This window comes from Leucopleurus acutus (assembly GCF_964270905.1).
Source record: "Leucopleurus acutus genome assembly, chromosome: 6".
NCBI classification, from domain to species: domain Eukaryota; kingdom Metazoa; phylum Chordata; class Mammalia; order Artiodactyla; family Delphinidae; genus Leucopleurus; species Leucopleurus acutus.
This window is the reverse complement of record NC_139149.1, coordinates 118,755,387-118,766,038: the sequence shown is the minus strand read 5'-3', so window position 1 is coordinate 118,766,038 and position 10,652 is coordinate 118,755,387. Positions and strand designations below refer to the sequence as shown.

Genomic DNA, 10,652 nt, shown 5'->3' with positions numbered 1-10,652 from the left:
AATCAGGGGCTTGAACCAAATGAGGTGGGGTAGGAAAGTCAGGCAAACTGTTGCCACGACCTCAGCCCAAGCACCGAGGTGGACGGTCTAGAGCTCGCGGGGGTCCGCTGCCGTCCCCAGCCCTGGAGAGCCCTCGCCCGTCTCTTGTCTGCAGCAGGGGAGCAGGTGCTTCACGAAGGCTCCCTGGAGAGCAGTCCTGAAGTTCACGGCCACACTTCCCGCTGCCTCCGGATTTCTCCTCGGCAAACTCGAACGTTCCAGAGGCAGTTCTGGGAAACACGGCTCTCAGCTTGGCACGGGCCGAACGGTGGTGTCCGCCCCAACCCCCTAGGTTGAGGTCTGACCCCACCGTGACGGTACCTGGGGACAGGCCTCCGGGGCCACGAGGCCCGAGGGCGGGACCCCTCGACGAGAAGGCGGCCGACGCGGTCTCACCTGCAACCGCCCCTAAGACGACAGCGGCCAACCTCACTGAGCGCTTCCCGGTGCCGGGGCGCGCGCCCTCAAGGTCCCCGCCGTCGGGGAGTCGGCGGCGGGCGGGCCCCGAGGCCGCAGCCCCGAACTTTAGGAGGAGGGACGACCGCCCGCGCCCACGACAGCGGCCCGCGCCCACGACAGCGGCCCGCGCCCACGACAGCGGCCCGCGCGCGGAACGAGGCGCGCCCGGCTTCCGGCCCGGAAGAGGCGGTGCGACCGAGGCCCCGTCGGGCCAGTCGCGCCGCTTCCGCCGGACTAGTCCCAGCCAATCCGGCTCATCTGAGCCAATCCCGGCGCGCGCCGCGGGCGCCGGCCCATTGCAGCCAATGGGAGGTCCGGGCGGCCCGGCTACGCTGGGGGTGGTGGCGGAGGCGGGAAACGCGGCGATGGCGGGCAGGCGCGGCGCTCTCATCGTGCTGGAGGGTGTGGACCGTGCGGGGAAGAGCACGCAGAGCCGCAAGCTGGTGGACGCGCTTTGCGCCGCGGGCCACTGCGCCGAGCTGCTGCGCTTCCCGGGTGGGCGCGGCGGGCGCGGGGTTCCGGGATGCCGGGGGCCGGGGAGGGGACCCAGGGGCCACGGAGGCCTCGCCGGCTCCTGAGGACGAGAAGCGAAGGCCTCCTGCGCTGAACTCGCTCTCGTTTGTCCGCGGGTCGGAGCGCGGGGACCACCCTTGTGGTCCCCGAGCCTCAGTGGTCTGTGGTTCTGTTTTTGCGCAGCTGCCCCGCGGCTGATGTGCGGTAAAGTCACGTGTTTAGTGAGTCTTGGCACATGTACACCCAGGAAAGCGTCTTCACGACCAAGAGAATGAGTGTATCTGTGACCCCTAAAAGTTTCCAGGTGCTGCTTTGTAATCCAAGTCTCCGTTTTATCTTGGGTTTCCCGCCCCCTGTCCTTGCATGGCTGTTTACCCTGTGAAGGGTTTTGTGTCATATTTTTAATTTTTTAAGGTAAAACATTGATCTTGAAAACCAGGGGTAGGGAGATGGGGGGGGGAATGCTTTTTAAAATTTTCTTGTTTTTTTTTCTTTTGGCCACACTGTGTGGCATGTGGAACTTCACTGACCAGGGAATGAACCCGTGCCCCCTGCGAGTCTCAACCACCGGGGAAGTCCGAAAGTGCTTTTTTTGAATATTTATCATTTTAATCTTTAAGCCAACCAGTCTACAAATCTTATACAGTTGATCCTTGAACAACATGGGTTTGAACTGCAGTGGTCCACTTATATGCATATTTTTTTCAATAAACATACAGTACTATGAAGTCTTGTGTTGGTGGAATGCAAAAATGCAGAACCTCAGATGTGGAGGGCCGACTTTGGTAGTTGAATATCCTTCTCTTGGTATCGAGGTAGCTCCTGGTACCAGTTCCCCTTGGTTGGCAGTTCCTTTGCAGTTGCTGCCTCCTACCTGAGTTCCTTCTTCCTAAAGCATTTTTCATTGCAGTGTGTCTGCACACTGCTGCCCTTTCTCAGGAAAAGGTCTGAACCTGTCTAAAGTTGTTGTAAAATAAAACTCAAAGTTAGACTTGGGTCAGGGCCTAGAAATTTGGCACAAACTACGAATGTAGATGGAGAGCCTGTCCTCACTTTTGTGTGTTGTTCTCTTTTATTTTAGAAAGATCAACTGAGATTGGCAAGCTTCTGAGTTCCTACTTGGAAAAGAAAAGCGAGGTGGAAGATCACTCGGTGCACCTGCTGTTCTCTGCGAACCGCTGGGAACACGTGTAAACACCCCTGTCCTTCTGCCGCTCCCCCTGCTTCTGTGCCTGCCCCCAAGGCTGAATGCGGCTCTTGTTTCTGAGTGGTTGAGAGTCATGCTGGAGGCTGTACCTTTACAAGGTTCTTTAGGTCACGGATCCCAAAGAGCACTAGTTAATGCTTTTTTTCTTCTCCCCACCCCCCGTTCCCAGCTTTTTGTAATTAATAGACTTTAGGTAGTTTTAGGTACACAGAAAAGAGCCCCCCCCAATGCCCCCGTCCCTTCCTCCCCGCCCAGAGATGCTCTTATTTATGTCTTTGATGAACCAGTGTTGATACATCATTAAGTGAAGTTGAGTTTATGTTGGGGTGTGCCCTCTCACGCCCTCTTTTTGACTTACATCATCTTGGTGGATTCCCTCTTCACCCTGCACAACTGTTGACGAAGTGCCTGTGGGGTCCGCTCTCAGGTGCTTCTGTTTCCATTTACACACGTATGTAGGTAACACACATGTCATCGGAGGTGTTTTGTTTTAATGTGAATGAATGGGACCCTACCGTACAGATTACCTCACGGCTGGCTTCCTGAGGCCGCCTCCCGATCTGCACTCTTCCTCTTCTCTCCCGTCCCAGCGGCCTGCTCTCCGGAAAGGCTGCCCCACCTTGGACTGAGGGATGCCAGTGGACGGACGTTCAGGTGGTTGTGCCTTGTTCCCTCTCACAGGCAAGCTGGCACTGCTCTCCTCTGGCTTTGGCTTCGCCGGTGGTCTTGTCTGGAAAGGCCTCCCCCTCCGTGTATTAGATGAGAATGAGGGCAGGTTTACAGTCTTTAACACATCTGGAGTTTATTGACATAAATGTTGTGATTTTCGCTTTTTGCGGATTTCTAGAAAAGTAATGTCAGAGCAGCTGAAAATGAGAAAGAGGTCTGACTCCGTTCCCTAATTGCTGTCTGCTTCCAGGACACAGGCCTGCAAGTCTCTGGGCCATTCGTTCTGCCACAGCTCCCCCTTCTGATTATTCCAGCCACTGCCATCAGATTAGGTTTGCTGACACTTGGAAGTCCTTGGCTGACAGGTCGGATGCCGGGCAGCGCTGTGGCCCCTAGTACCCCTCAGGTCTCGTGTGCAGGGCGGGCCTGGGAATGGGTGCTCAGTTAACCTAGGCTGTTTTGAGTTCACCCTGGTGCTTGGAGCACTTTCTGAGAGGACTCTGGTTACTTCCTCAGCCCCTGGTTTTCTGCCCTTTTGCTGTGCTGCGTCTTTACCGGGCCAGTTGCTGGTCGTGGAAGTCATCTCCCCTCCCAGCTGCTGCGCGGTTTCCCTGGCACCGATTGCGGTAACAGCCTCCACTTCCCTCCCCGGCTGTTTGTCAAAACCTACTGATCCTCTAGGGCCATCCAGGAATTAAATTCCTGGAAATGAGCAATCTCTCTTACTTTCCGTAGCAATTTAGCGATGTTCTTCTCTACCTGTTTTTAAACTTTTTATTCTGGAATAGTTGCAATCAGTCAGGAAGTCTGCGCCAAGAACCCCCGGGTGCCCTTCCCCAGGCTTCCCCGGTTAGTAACATTTTGCCACATTTGCTTTACCATTTGCTCACTCTTTTTAAAAATCAAGGGCTATTTTATGAAATGCTGGGTTTACCTGATGTTTCCTCATGAGTAGATTTGGGTTTGCATTTTTGATAGGAAGACCCCAGAAGTGACATTGGGTCCTCTTGAGGGCATCGTGGCGGGATGCGAGGCCACTTGGGTTTCCCCTGATTAGTGAGGGGGCTGCTGGCCAGGCTCTTCCACTAAGTGACTCTCTTTCCTGTTGTAAATAGTCAAAAGGGGAACTCATAAAATCAAAAATATCCCCTTTCTATGAAACCTCCTAGTTTGTGTTGGTTAGTCATCCTGCTGGAGTCTGTTATTGTGATTTTCTGATTCTGTCATTTCCGCAACACTGATCAGCTGGCATTCTGTGTAAGGAAGAGCTTTCCTGCCTTCCGTGTCCGTCCATCCGTCCGTCCATCATCAGTGGGTCATAAGCGCTACTGTTAGTCGTTTCGCTGTTCAGATTGTCCCAGCCTTGGCCTGTGGGAACCCCTTCAGGCTGGCTCCTTCGTCCCTTGGACGTGTTTCTGGCCTGACAAGGTATTGCGGCTTTCCGTGCCTCCTGCTTTAGCCGGGGCCAGCTGTTCTCTGCTCTTTGTGGAGGGTGGACTTCAGAGACCGACATCTGCTCAGCTTCTGCATGTGTTCACGTCCCCTGCATCTGTCTGACCCCTGCCATCTCATCCAGCACCCGGGCTCATCTGCCCCATCCTGCCCTCCACGGGCTGGTCTTAGGATCACTGCCCTCACCTACGTAAAGCCTGCCTGGGGCTCACGGGTGGTTGCAGCTCTGTTAGAATGGGGGCACACGGTGCTGTGTCCAAACATCTCAGGCACGCCTTTGCCCTTCCACTGTGTTCATTTGGGATACGGGTAGGTTCATTTGACTTTGTATACAATTTTAGGTTTTTCTTTTTTTTTTCCCATTCTTGTTGATTTCAGTTTTCAAATATGTAAAACATGAAATGGTTCTAAGAGTCAGAATCATACAGAAAGGTCACTGCCCTGCCCACCCCCTTTCCATCCAAGCCCTGCCTTCCGCTTTCGGTAAGCAGGCCCATTCACTTCTAAACGAAATCAGCAGATGCCTGTTGTCTTGACTCACCTTCTGTCTGATATAAAGGCAGCCGCCTGTGTGCCCAATGTGCTTTGCTTTGTTAGCAACGTGTCAGGAGGGTGTTTATGGGGCATCTTTCTCGCTGTCTGTACAGTTGCATCTTCTGTGCTCATGCCATATTCTACCAGTGTTCTGTTCACAAGATTAGGTAGTTTTAAGTGTTGATAATTTGCACTTAGGAATGACGCTGTGATGGGAATGGCGTCTCACTGTTGGAGGTGCCCCCCGCTGTGCTGTTCTGCGAGCTTCTCACCGTAACTCTTGTTCCCCAAAGTGCAAGCAGTGCTTCTGGCCCATGCCAAGCCTCTGCACCCATCCTGCTAAGGTCTCGGGGCCGGAGGGTGGTGGGGACCTGCTGCCTCCTGCTGGAGGGTGTCCTGGCTCCCAGGCGGATGCAGGAGCATCCTTCATCACCTCCGGGCCACGTCCAGCCTTCCCTCCTGTTGGCCTGGCCCCTCCTCTCCCCGCAGGGCCTGGCCCTTCCACTCCCGGACAGCCGAGCTGCCTCTGGACAGCTGCCGATGCCAGTTGTATTTATCCCCTTTAGTGGAGTTGTCTTTTCGTGCTGGGCTTTGCTGGGAGCGAAGATTCAGAGCCTTGGGGGATGAAAGTCAGGCTACAGATTGCTGCCTGCGCGTGATCCCTTCATGTTGGCTTCTGAATTGAATTGTGTCCTCAGGGTGATTTGAGCATGAGACTCAGGGCCTATGAAGCCAGGACCAGGGCTCACAGGATCCTCTTTTTTGTAGGCCGCTAATTAAGGAGAAGCTGAGCCAGGGCATCACCCTGGTCGTGGACAGGTACGCCTTTTCTGGGGTCGCCTTCACCAGCGCCAAGGAGGTGAGTGCCGCTCCGGCCCCAGCGCGTGGTTTGTGCCTGGTGTGGACTCAGTGTGGTCCCCATGGGCACAGAGCAGTCGCAGCGCGAGTCTCTTCATGTCACTGCCTCTAGCGGTTTGAGATCCCCGTGTTCGCCAGGTCAATTTGGTCTTTGTCGACAAGAAGAGAAACCTTTTTTGTAGCTACAGGTTTTCATAGATACAACTGCATTTTTCATTTGGCCGACACATTTCACATCATACATTTACACATATGGTCCATCGGCAGGCCTGTTTCATCCAGCGTCTTGTTTGCGGAAAAGATGGTGAGAGTGTCTGGGGTGCTTTCGTGCTGTGTTCCTGACCCCCTGTTCCAGGGAGCTGCTGTTTCACAGGCATAATGGCAGTGACTACACTGCCCTTTTTTCCTGCTTTTTATTTAAAAATTTTCAAACATATACCAGCAGAGAAAATAAGCCACCCAGCACCGTCACCTGCCTCAGAAGCTTCTGGTCTCTGTGACCCCCAGACACATCATCAGTCCCTTCATAAACATTTCGGTGCACATCCCCAAAGCAGCTTTTCAGAAACCTCGTCTCACCCATTCCAGAGTGTCATCATTCAGGCAGTGTGCAGAGTTCCCAGTGCTCTCAGGAGCCGTTTGATCCGTCCTGTGTTTTTACAGTTCGATTGAATCGGAATCCCGCCAGTTAAGGTCCATTCTTGAAATGTCTCTTGAATCTCTCGATACATAGGTTCCTGCATCTCTTTTCTTCCTTCCGCTAAAATTTTTGAATTTTTTATTTTCCCGAGTCGCCTATCAAGAGGCACGGCGTGCCTGGTTATCTCCTTTTTGTGGTAACCGTCTTTGATCGTGGCTAATTCACGAAGGGCTGCAAAATGACAGCCTTCTAACCCTGCCAGTCTTCCCGCACGAGCTAGCTGGGTCCTCCTTTAGGGCAGTCCCCCGAGGTACCGGCCACACGGCTCCATCTGTGAAAAGCATGCAGGCTCGGGCAGGGCTGACGGGCTCCCTTCTCCAGTCAGGGTGTCCCGGCAGCACAAGGCTCTGAGCCCACAGCTCGGTTCTAACCCTTTTAAATCTTCAGAGCTGTGTGGCTCTCTCTTCCTCTAGAAGTGGGGACACTATTTTTAGAGTTGCGAGGATGAATGAGAGGGGACATGCAGGAGACAGCACACGGGGCGCTGGCGAGCGTCTCCAGGATTAGGGTCTTCCCCTCTCTGTAGAAGGGAGTGATGCCCTGGCTCGTCTGCTGCCACTGCTTGGCCAGAGGGTGTGGGACGCACGCATGATGCCCTCGGTCCCGGGCCCTGAGTGACGCGTCCTGGGCCCCGGGGTGTTCTGTCCACTGTGAACGTATTCACATGTCAAAACACAGGAAGGTGATGTGAGTGAAAGCAAAACGCTGGAGACCTAAAGGACAGAGCTGCTGCTGTGTAAGAACTCTCCCCTCAAACGTCAGCTCGCCTTTCCCCCTTTTCGATGAATTTTGAAACCAGGAATGAGACCGCATTAAGCTGGATCCGTAACGGTTGGGTTCTTCGTCTCCAGAATTTCTCCCTGGACTGGTGCAAGCAGCCAGACGTGGGCCTCCCCAAACCGGACCTGGTTGTGTTCCTGCAGCTGCAGCTGGCAGAGGCCGCCGCGAGGGGCGAGTTCGGCCGTGAACGCTACGAGAGCAGCCCTTTCCAGCAGCGGGCCCTGCAGTGCTTCCAGCAGCTCCTGGGAGACTCCAGTCTGCCCTGGAAGGTGGGCGCGGTGCCCGGGCCCTCCTGGGGGCAGCACTTTCTGGTCCTCGGGTTGGTGCAGGACATGGGTCGGTGCCCTGATGCTGGCCCAGGGCAGGGCCGCACGGGCAGCGGCTCCAGAGCAGGGGTCCTGCACGGGGGACCCTGTGCCGAGCCGGCCGTCCAGCGGGCTCCCGTCCCCTGCTGGACGTCAGCTGTGCGAGGCCAGCACCCAGAACGCCGAGTCCGTGGGTGTCAGGCAGCGGCACTTTAGCTCCCATGCAACCGGGTCGAGCGTGGGGCCTTCGTTGACTCCAGGCGCCAGGCGGCCCGCACCCGCCACAGCTGCCACCTCCCTGCTCTCCGTCCCTGCGGCCTGGCGCCCGCCCACCTCAGGGCACGTGACCCGGCGCCCCGGTCCATCTTCCCTGCACGTGCCCACCTGGCACGGCCACTGCTCCTCTTACTGCTGGCAGTGTCCTCGCCACTCGGGCAGGTTCCAGGGTTTGGGTTCTCAGTTCTGGCACCTCGTGCTTCTCCCTCGCCCTCCAGCTGTGCCTCCCCGCTGTCCTGCTCTGGCTGGTGCTGGTTTGTGGCCAGGGCCGGGGGTCCTCTGTGTGCAGGTCCGGAGTACACCCTTGACCTTTCTGTTTGTCTCCTGTGTGCTCGGGGGTGGAAGGAAGGGCGTGTCTTTCCCCAGATGGAGGCTGCAGCGCGGTGCCTCAGATCCCTGTCATCTCTGCTGGCTGGTTCTATCAGCTACTGAATTCCAGAGTTTTCCTCTGGTTCTTTTTTTTTTGGCTGTGCCACGCGGCCTGTGTGTGGGATTAGTTCCCCGACCAGGGATCAAACCCCTGCCCCGTGCATTGAGAGCACTGGACCGCCAGGGAAGTCCCTCTCTGGTTTTTTTTAACTAGTTCTACATGGTGTAAGTTCCTCTTGATTTATACTACGTTTCAGCACCTGCTGGGAACACGACAAGACTTCACAGCATCAGGAACGTGAAAGGGGAAGGCCAGCGGCGCTCTCCTCTCCTTCCTGCACTGACTGTTCGTCTTGTCTCATTTCCCGCAGCTTTAAGAACTTCCTTTAATGTTCCTGTAGGGCAGGTCTCCTGGCATAGCATTCTCAACTTTTGTTTATCTGAAAATTTATTTTTCTTAGTATTTTTCAAATTTTTAAAGCAGTCACAAACTTACAGGAAAGTTGTAAGTACGATACAAGGAACTCTTCCAGGACCATTTGAGAATAAATTAGTACCTGACACCCCCTCCCTGTCAAAATGGGGCCAGTCACATGGATCCGCTCCTACTGCCTGACCCCCCGGTCCCACTAGTGACCCTTGTAACAGGACGTGGTTCACAGGCACACCTCTCTGGCCTCCAGCCTGTGACTTTCTCAACCTTGACTTTTTTGAAGGTCGGAACAGTCGCTTTGTAGCCGAACCTCAGATTGACTTTGTGATTGGATCAGGTTGTGTGTCCTTGGTGGGCTGTCGCTGCCCCGTCACGGGCTGCGCACCCTTGGTGTGTCGCGCTCCAGCGATGCTCCCCTTGAGCTCTGGGTTAAGCAGTTCACGGTGAAGTCACTCCGCGTCCCGCTTGGAGGTGGTGCTTTGACGCTGCTCATAGACTTCCAGTTCATTTATATGTTTACACTTGCACGGACTCACGTTTGTACCGCGTACTCACCAGCAACCTGTTTTCCTCGCAATTGGAGGCGCAGGTTGGCCCAGGTCTGGCCCCTGGGTGACCCCCACCCCAGCCCCGGGTCCTTCTGATCAGTTCCCCTCACTTCCGGCCCTTCCCGGTCCCGGCCCATTACGATTGACCTCTGGGCTCACCCTGTGCTGTCCCGGCCCAGTGTCCTGAGGTGTCCCTGGTTCCATTTTATGAAGGAAGAGATAGAGGCGGTTATCTGGGCCCCCAGAGGACGAGGGGTGTCCACGTACGTGTCCACACGGGAGATGCCACGCACTGCCAGCTGCCTGGGATGGTTCTGTGCCAGAGCTCTGCAGCTGGGCCGTGGCTGGCAAGGTGACCTTCAGGCGGGGCCGGGGGGCCCGTGGGGAGGCGGTGTCGCTCCTCATAGACTTCGTGCCGCGGTTACAGCTGTCTGAGCGTGTCTACACCCTGGAGCTTTTCCAGAGTTTGCTGCGCCAGAGGCTGCCTAGAGGCTCTTAGTGCCCAGAGCTGAGCCTTGCCTGAGGAGGGGCCTCCCAGGCACGCCTTCCCTCATGTGGCCCGGCATGTGTCCCTCCCTCCGGTGGAGGGTCGCTCCTCTCGTGGGCTGGCCCCCCGGTGACCGAAGGTCCTTGTGTCAGCAAGGTGGGGCAGCCAGCTATCGGGACGAAGCCCATCGTACCAGGGAGAGGAGTCGGACCCAAGTTGGGCTCCCGGCAGAACCTGCGGTACAGGCAGGTCCGGGCGCAGCCGTGGAGGGGCGGGAGTGGGCGCTGCCCTCGCCGCCTCTGCTGGCGGCACCGGGTTCCCTGGAGGTGAGCGTCTGACCGGGGCTGCAGCCGGGGGGCCAGGCGGCTCGGTCCCAAGGGCCTGTCCAGCTCACTGTCCCTAGGCGAGGCCGGGGGTCAAGGACCCCAGAGGAGCGGAAGCCGTGCCCTCCGGAAGCTGCCCCACCCGCTGAGAACATTAACCTGTCTCTCCCCCCTGCCCCTGCCCAGACAGTCGACGCCTCCAGGAGCATCGAGGACGTCCACCGGGAAATCCGCGTGCTGTCTGAGGGTGCTATCCGGGCCGCTGCACACAGGCCGCTGGGGCAGCTGTGGACCTAGAGGGACGGGACCCCTGTCTGCCGCAAGGCAGGAGCCCCCAGGGAGTGGCCTGCGGGGAAGCCTCTCCTGCCCTCACCTGTGCCCCGAAGATACTAATAAATTAGTTATTGTGTTTCGCTTACTGGAGTTTCACAATGACTGTGTCCAGGCAGTTCCATCAGGGTCGCTGACCTCCTCGTGGACGTCTTCAGACACCAGTAAAGATGAAAACAGTTGTGGGCAGCCCCGGGCCCAGCAGGCATCAGCCGTGCCTGGGCTCTGAGCGCCGGCCTGACCAGTCTGTGTCCGAGTGGCAGCGTCGCTATCTGAGCACGCCCAGTGCTCGCTTTGCTGTTCCCTCTGTTAAGGTCTGAAATGCAGGTGTGTAGTCCCTCCATCCTGTGAAGTTACTCCAGGATGCAGT

The 10,652-nt window shown here is 56.5% G+C and overlaps 1 protein-coding gene across 2 annotated transcripts; it reads left to right on the top strand.

Moving 5' to 3' along the window:
• The first annotated feature begins 857 nt into the window (after nucleotides 1-857).
• Nucleotides 858-10,279, top strand: DTYMK (deoxythymidylate kinase). Of its 2 annotated transcripts, none has more exons than XM_082840616.1 (5): nucleotides 858-993; nucleotides 2,093-2,201; nucleotides 5,642-5,732; nucleotides 7,355-7,480; nucleotides 10,139-10,279. In XM_082840616.1, the coding sequence occupies exons 1-5, from the start codon at nucleotides 864-866 to the stop codon at nucleotides 10,247-10,249; spliced, it is 567 nt and encodes a 188-aa protein (XP_082696742.1). In that variant the 5' UTR covers nucleotides 858-863; the 3' UTR covers nucleotides 10,250-10,279. The 2 variants fall into 2 exon arrangements, with proteins under 2 accessions (XP_082696742.1, XP_082696741.1); XM_082840615.1 differs by having other exon boundaries at nucleotides 7,283-7,480.
• The last annotated feature ends 373 nt before the right edge of the window (nucleotides 10,280-10,652 follow it).

Excerpts from the sequence above, each read along its gene's own strand:
- DTYMK (XM_082840615.1), top strand. The coding sequence starts at position 864 with ATGGCGGGCAGGCGCGGCGCTCTCATCGTGCTGGAGGGTGTGGACCGT. Across the intron at positions 994-2,092 it reads CGAGCTGCTGCGCTTCCCGG|AAAGATCAACTGAGATTGGC; the intron begins GTGGGCGCGGCG and ends CTTTTATTTTAG. Across the intron at positions 5,733-7,282 it reads CCTTCACCAGCGCCAAGGAG|AATTTCTCCCTGGACTGGTG; the intron begins GTGAGTGCCGCT and ends CTTCGTCTCCAG.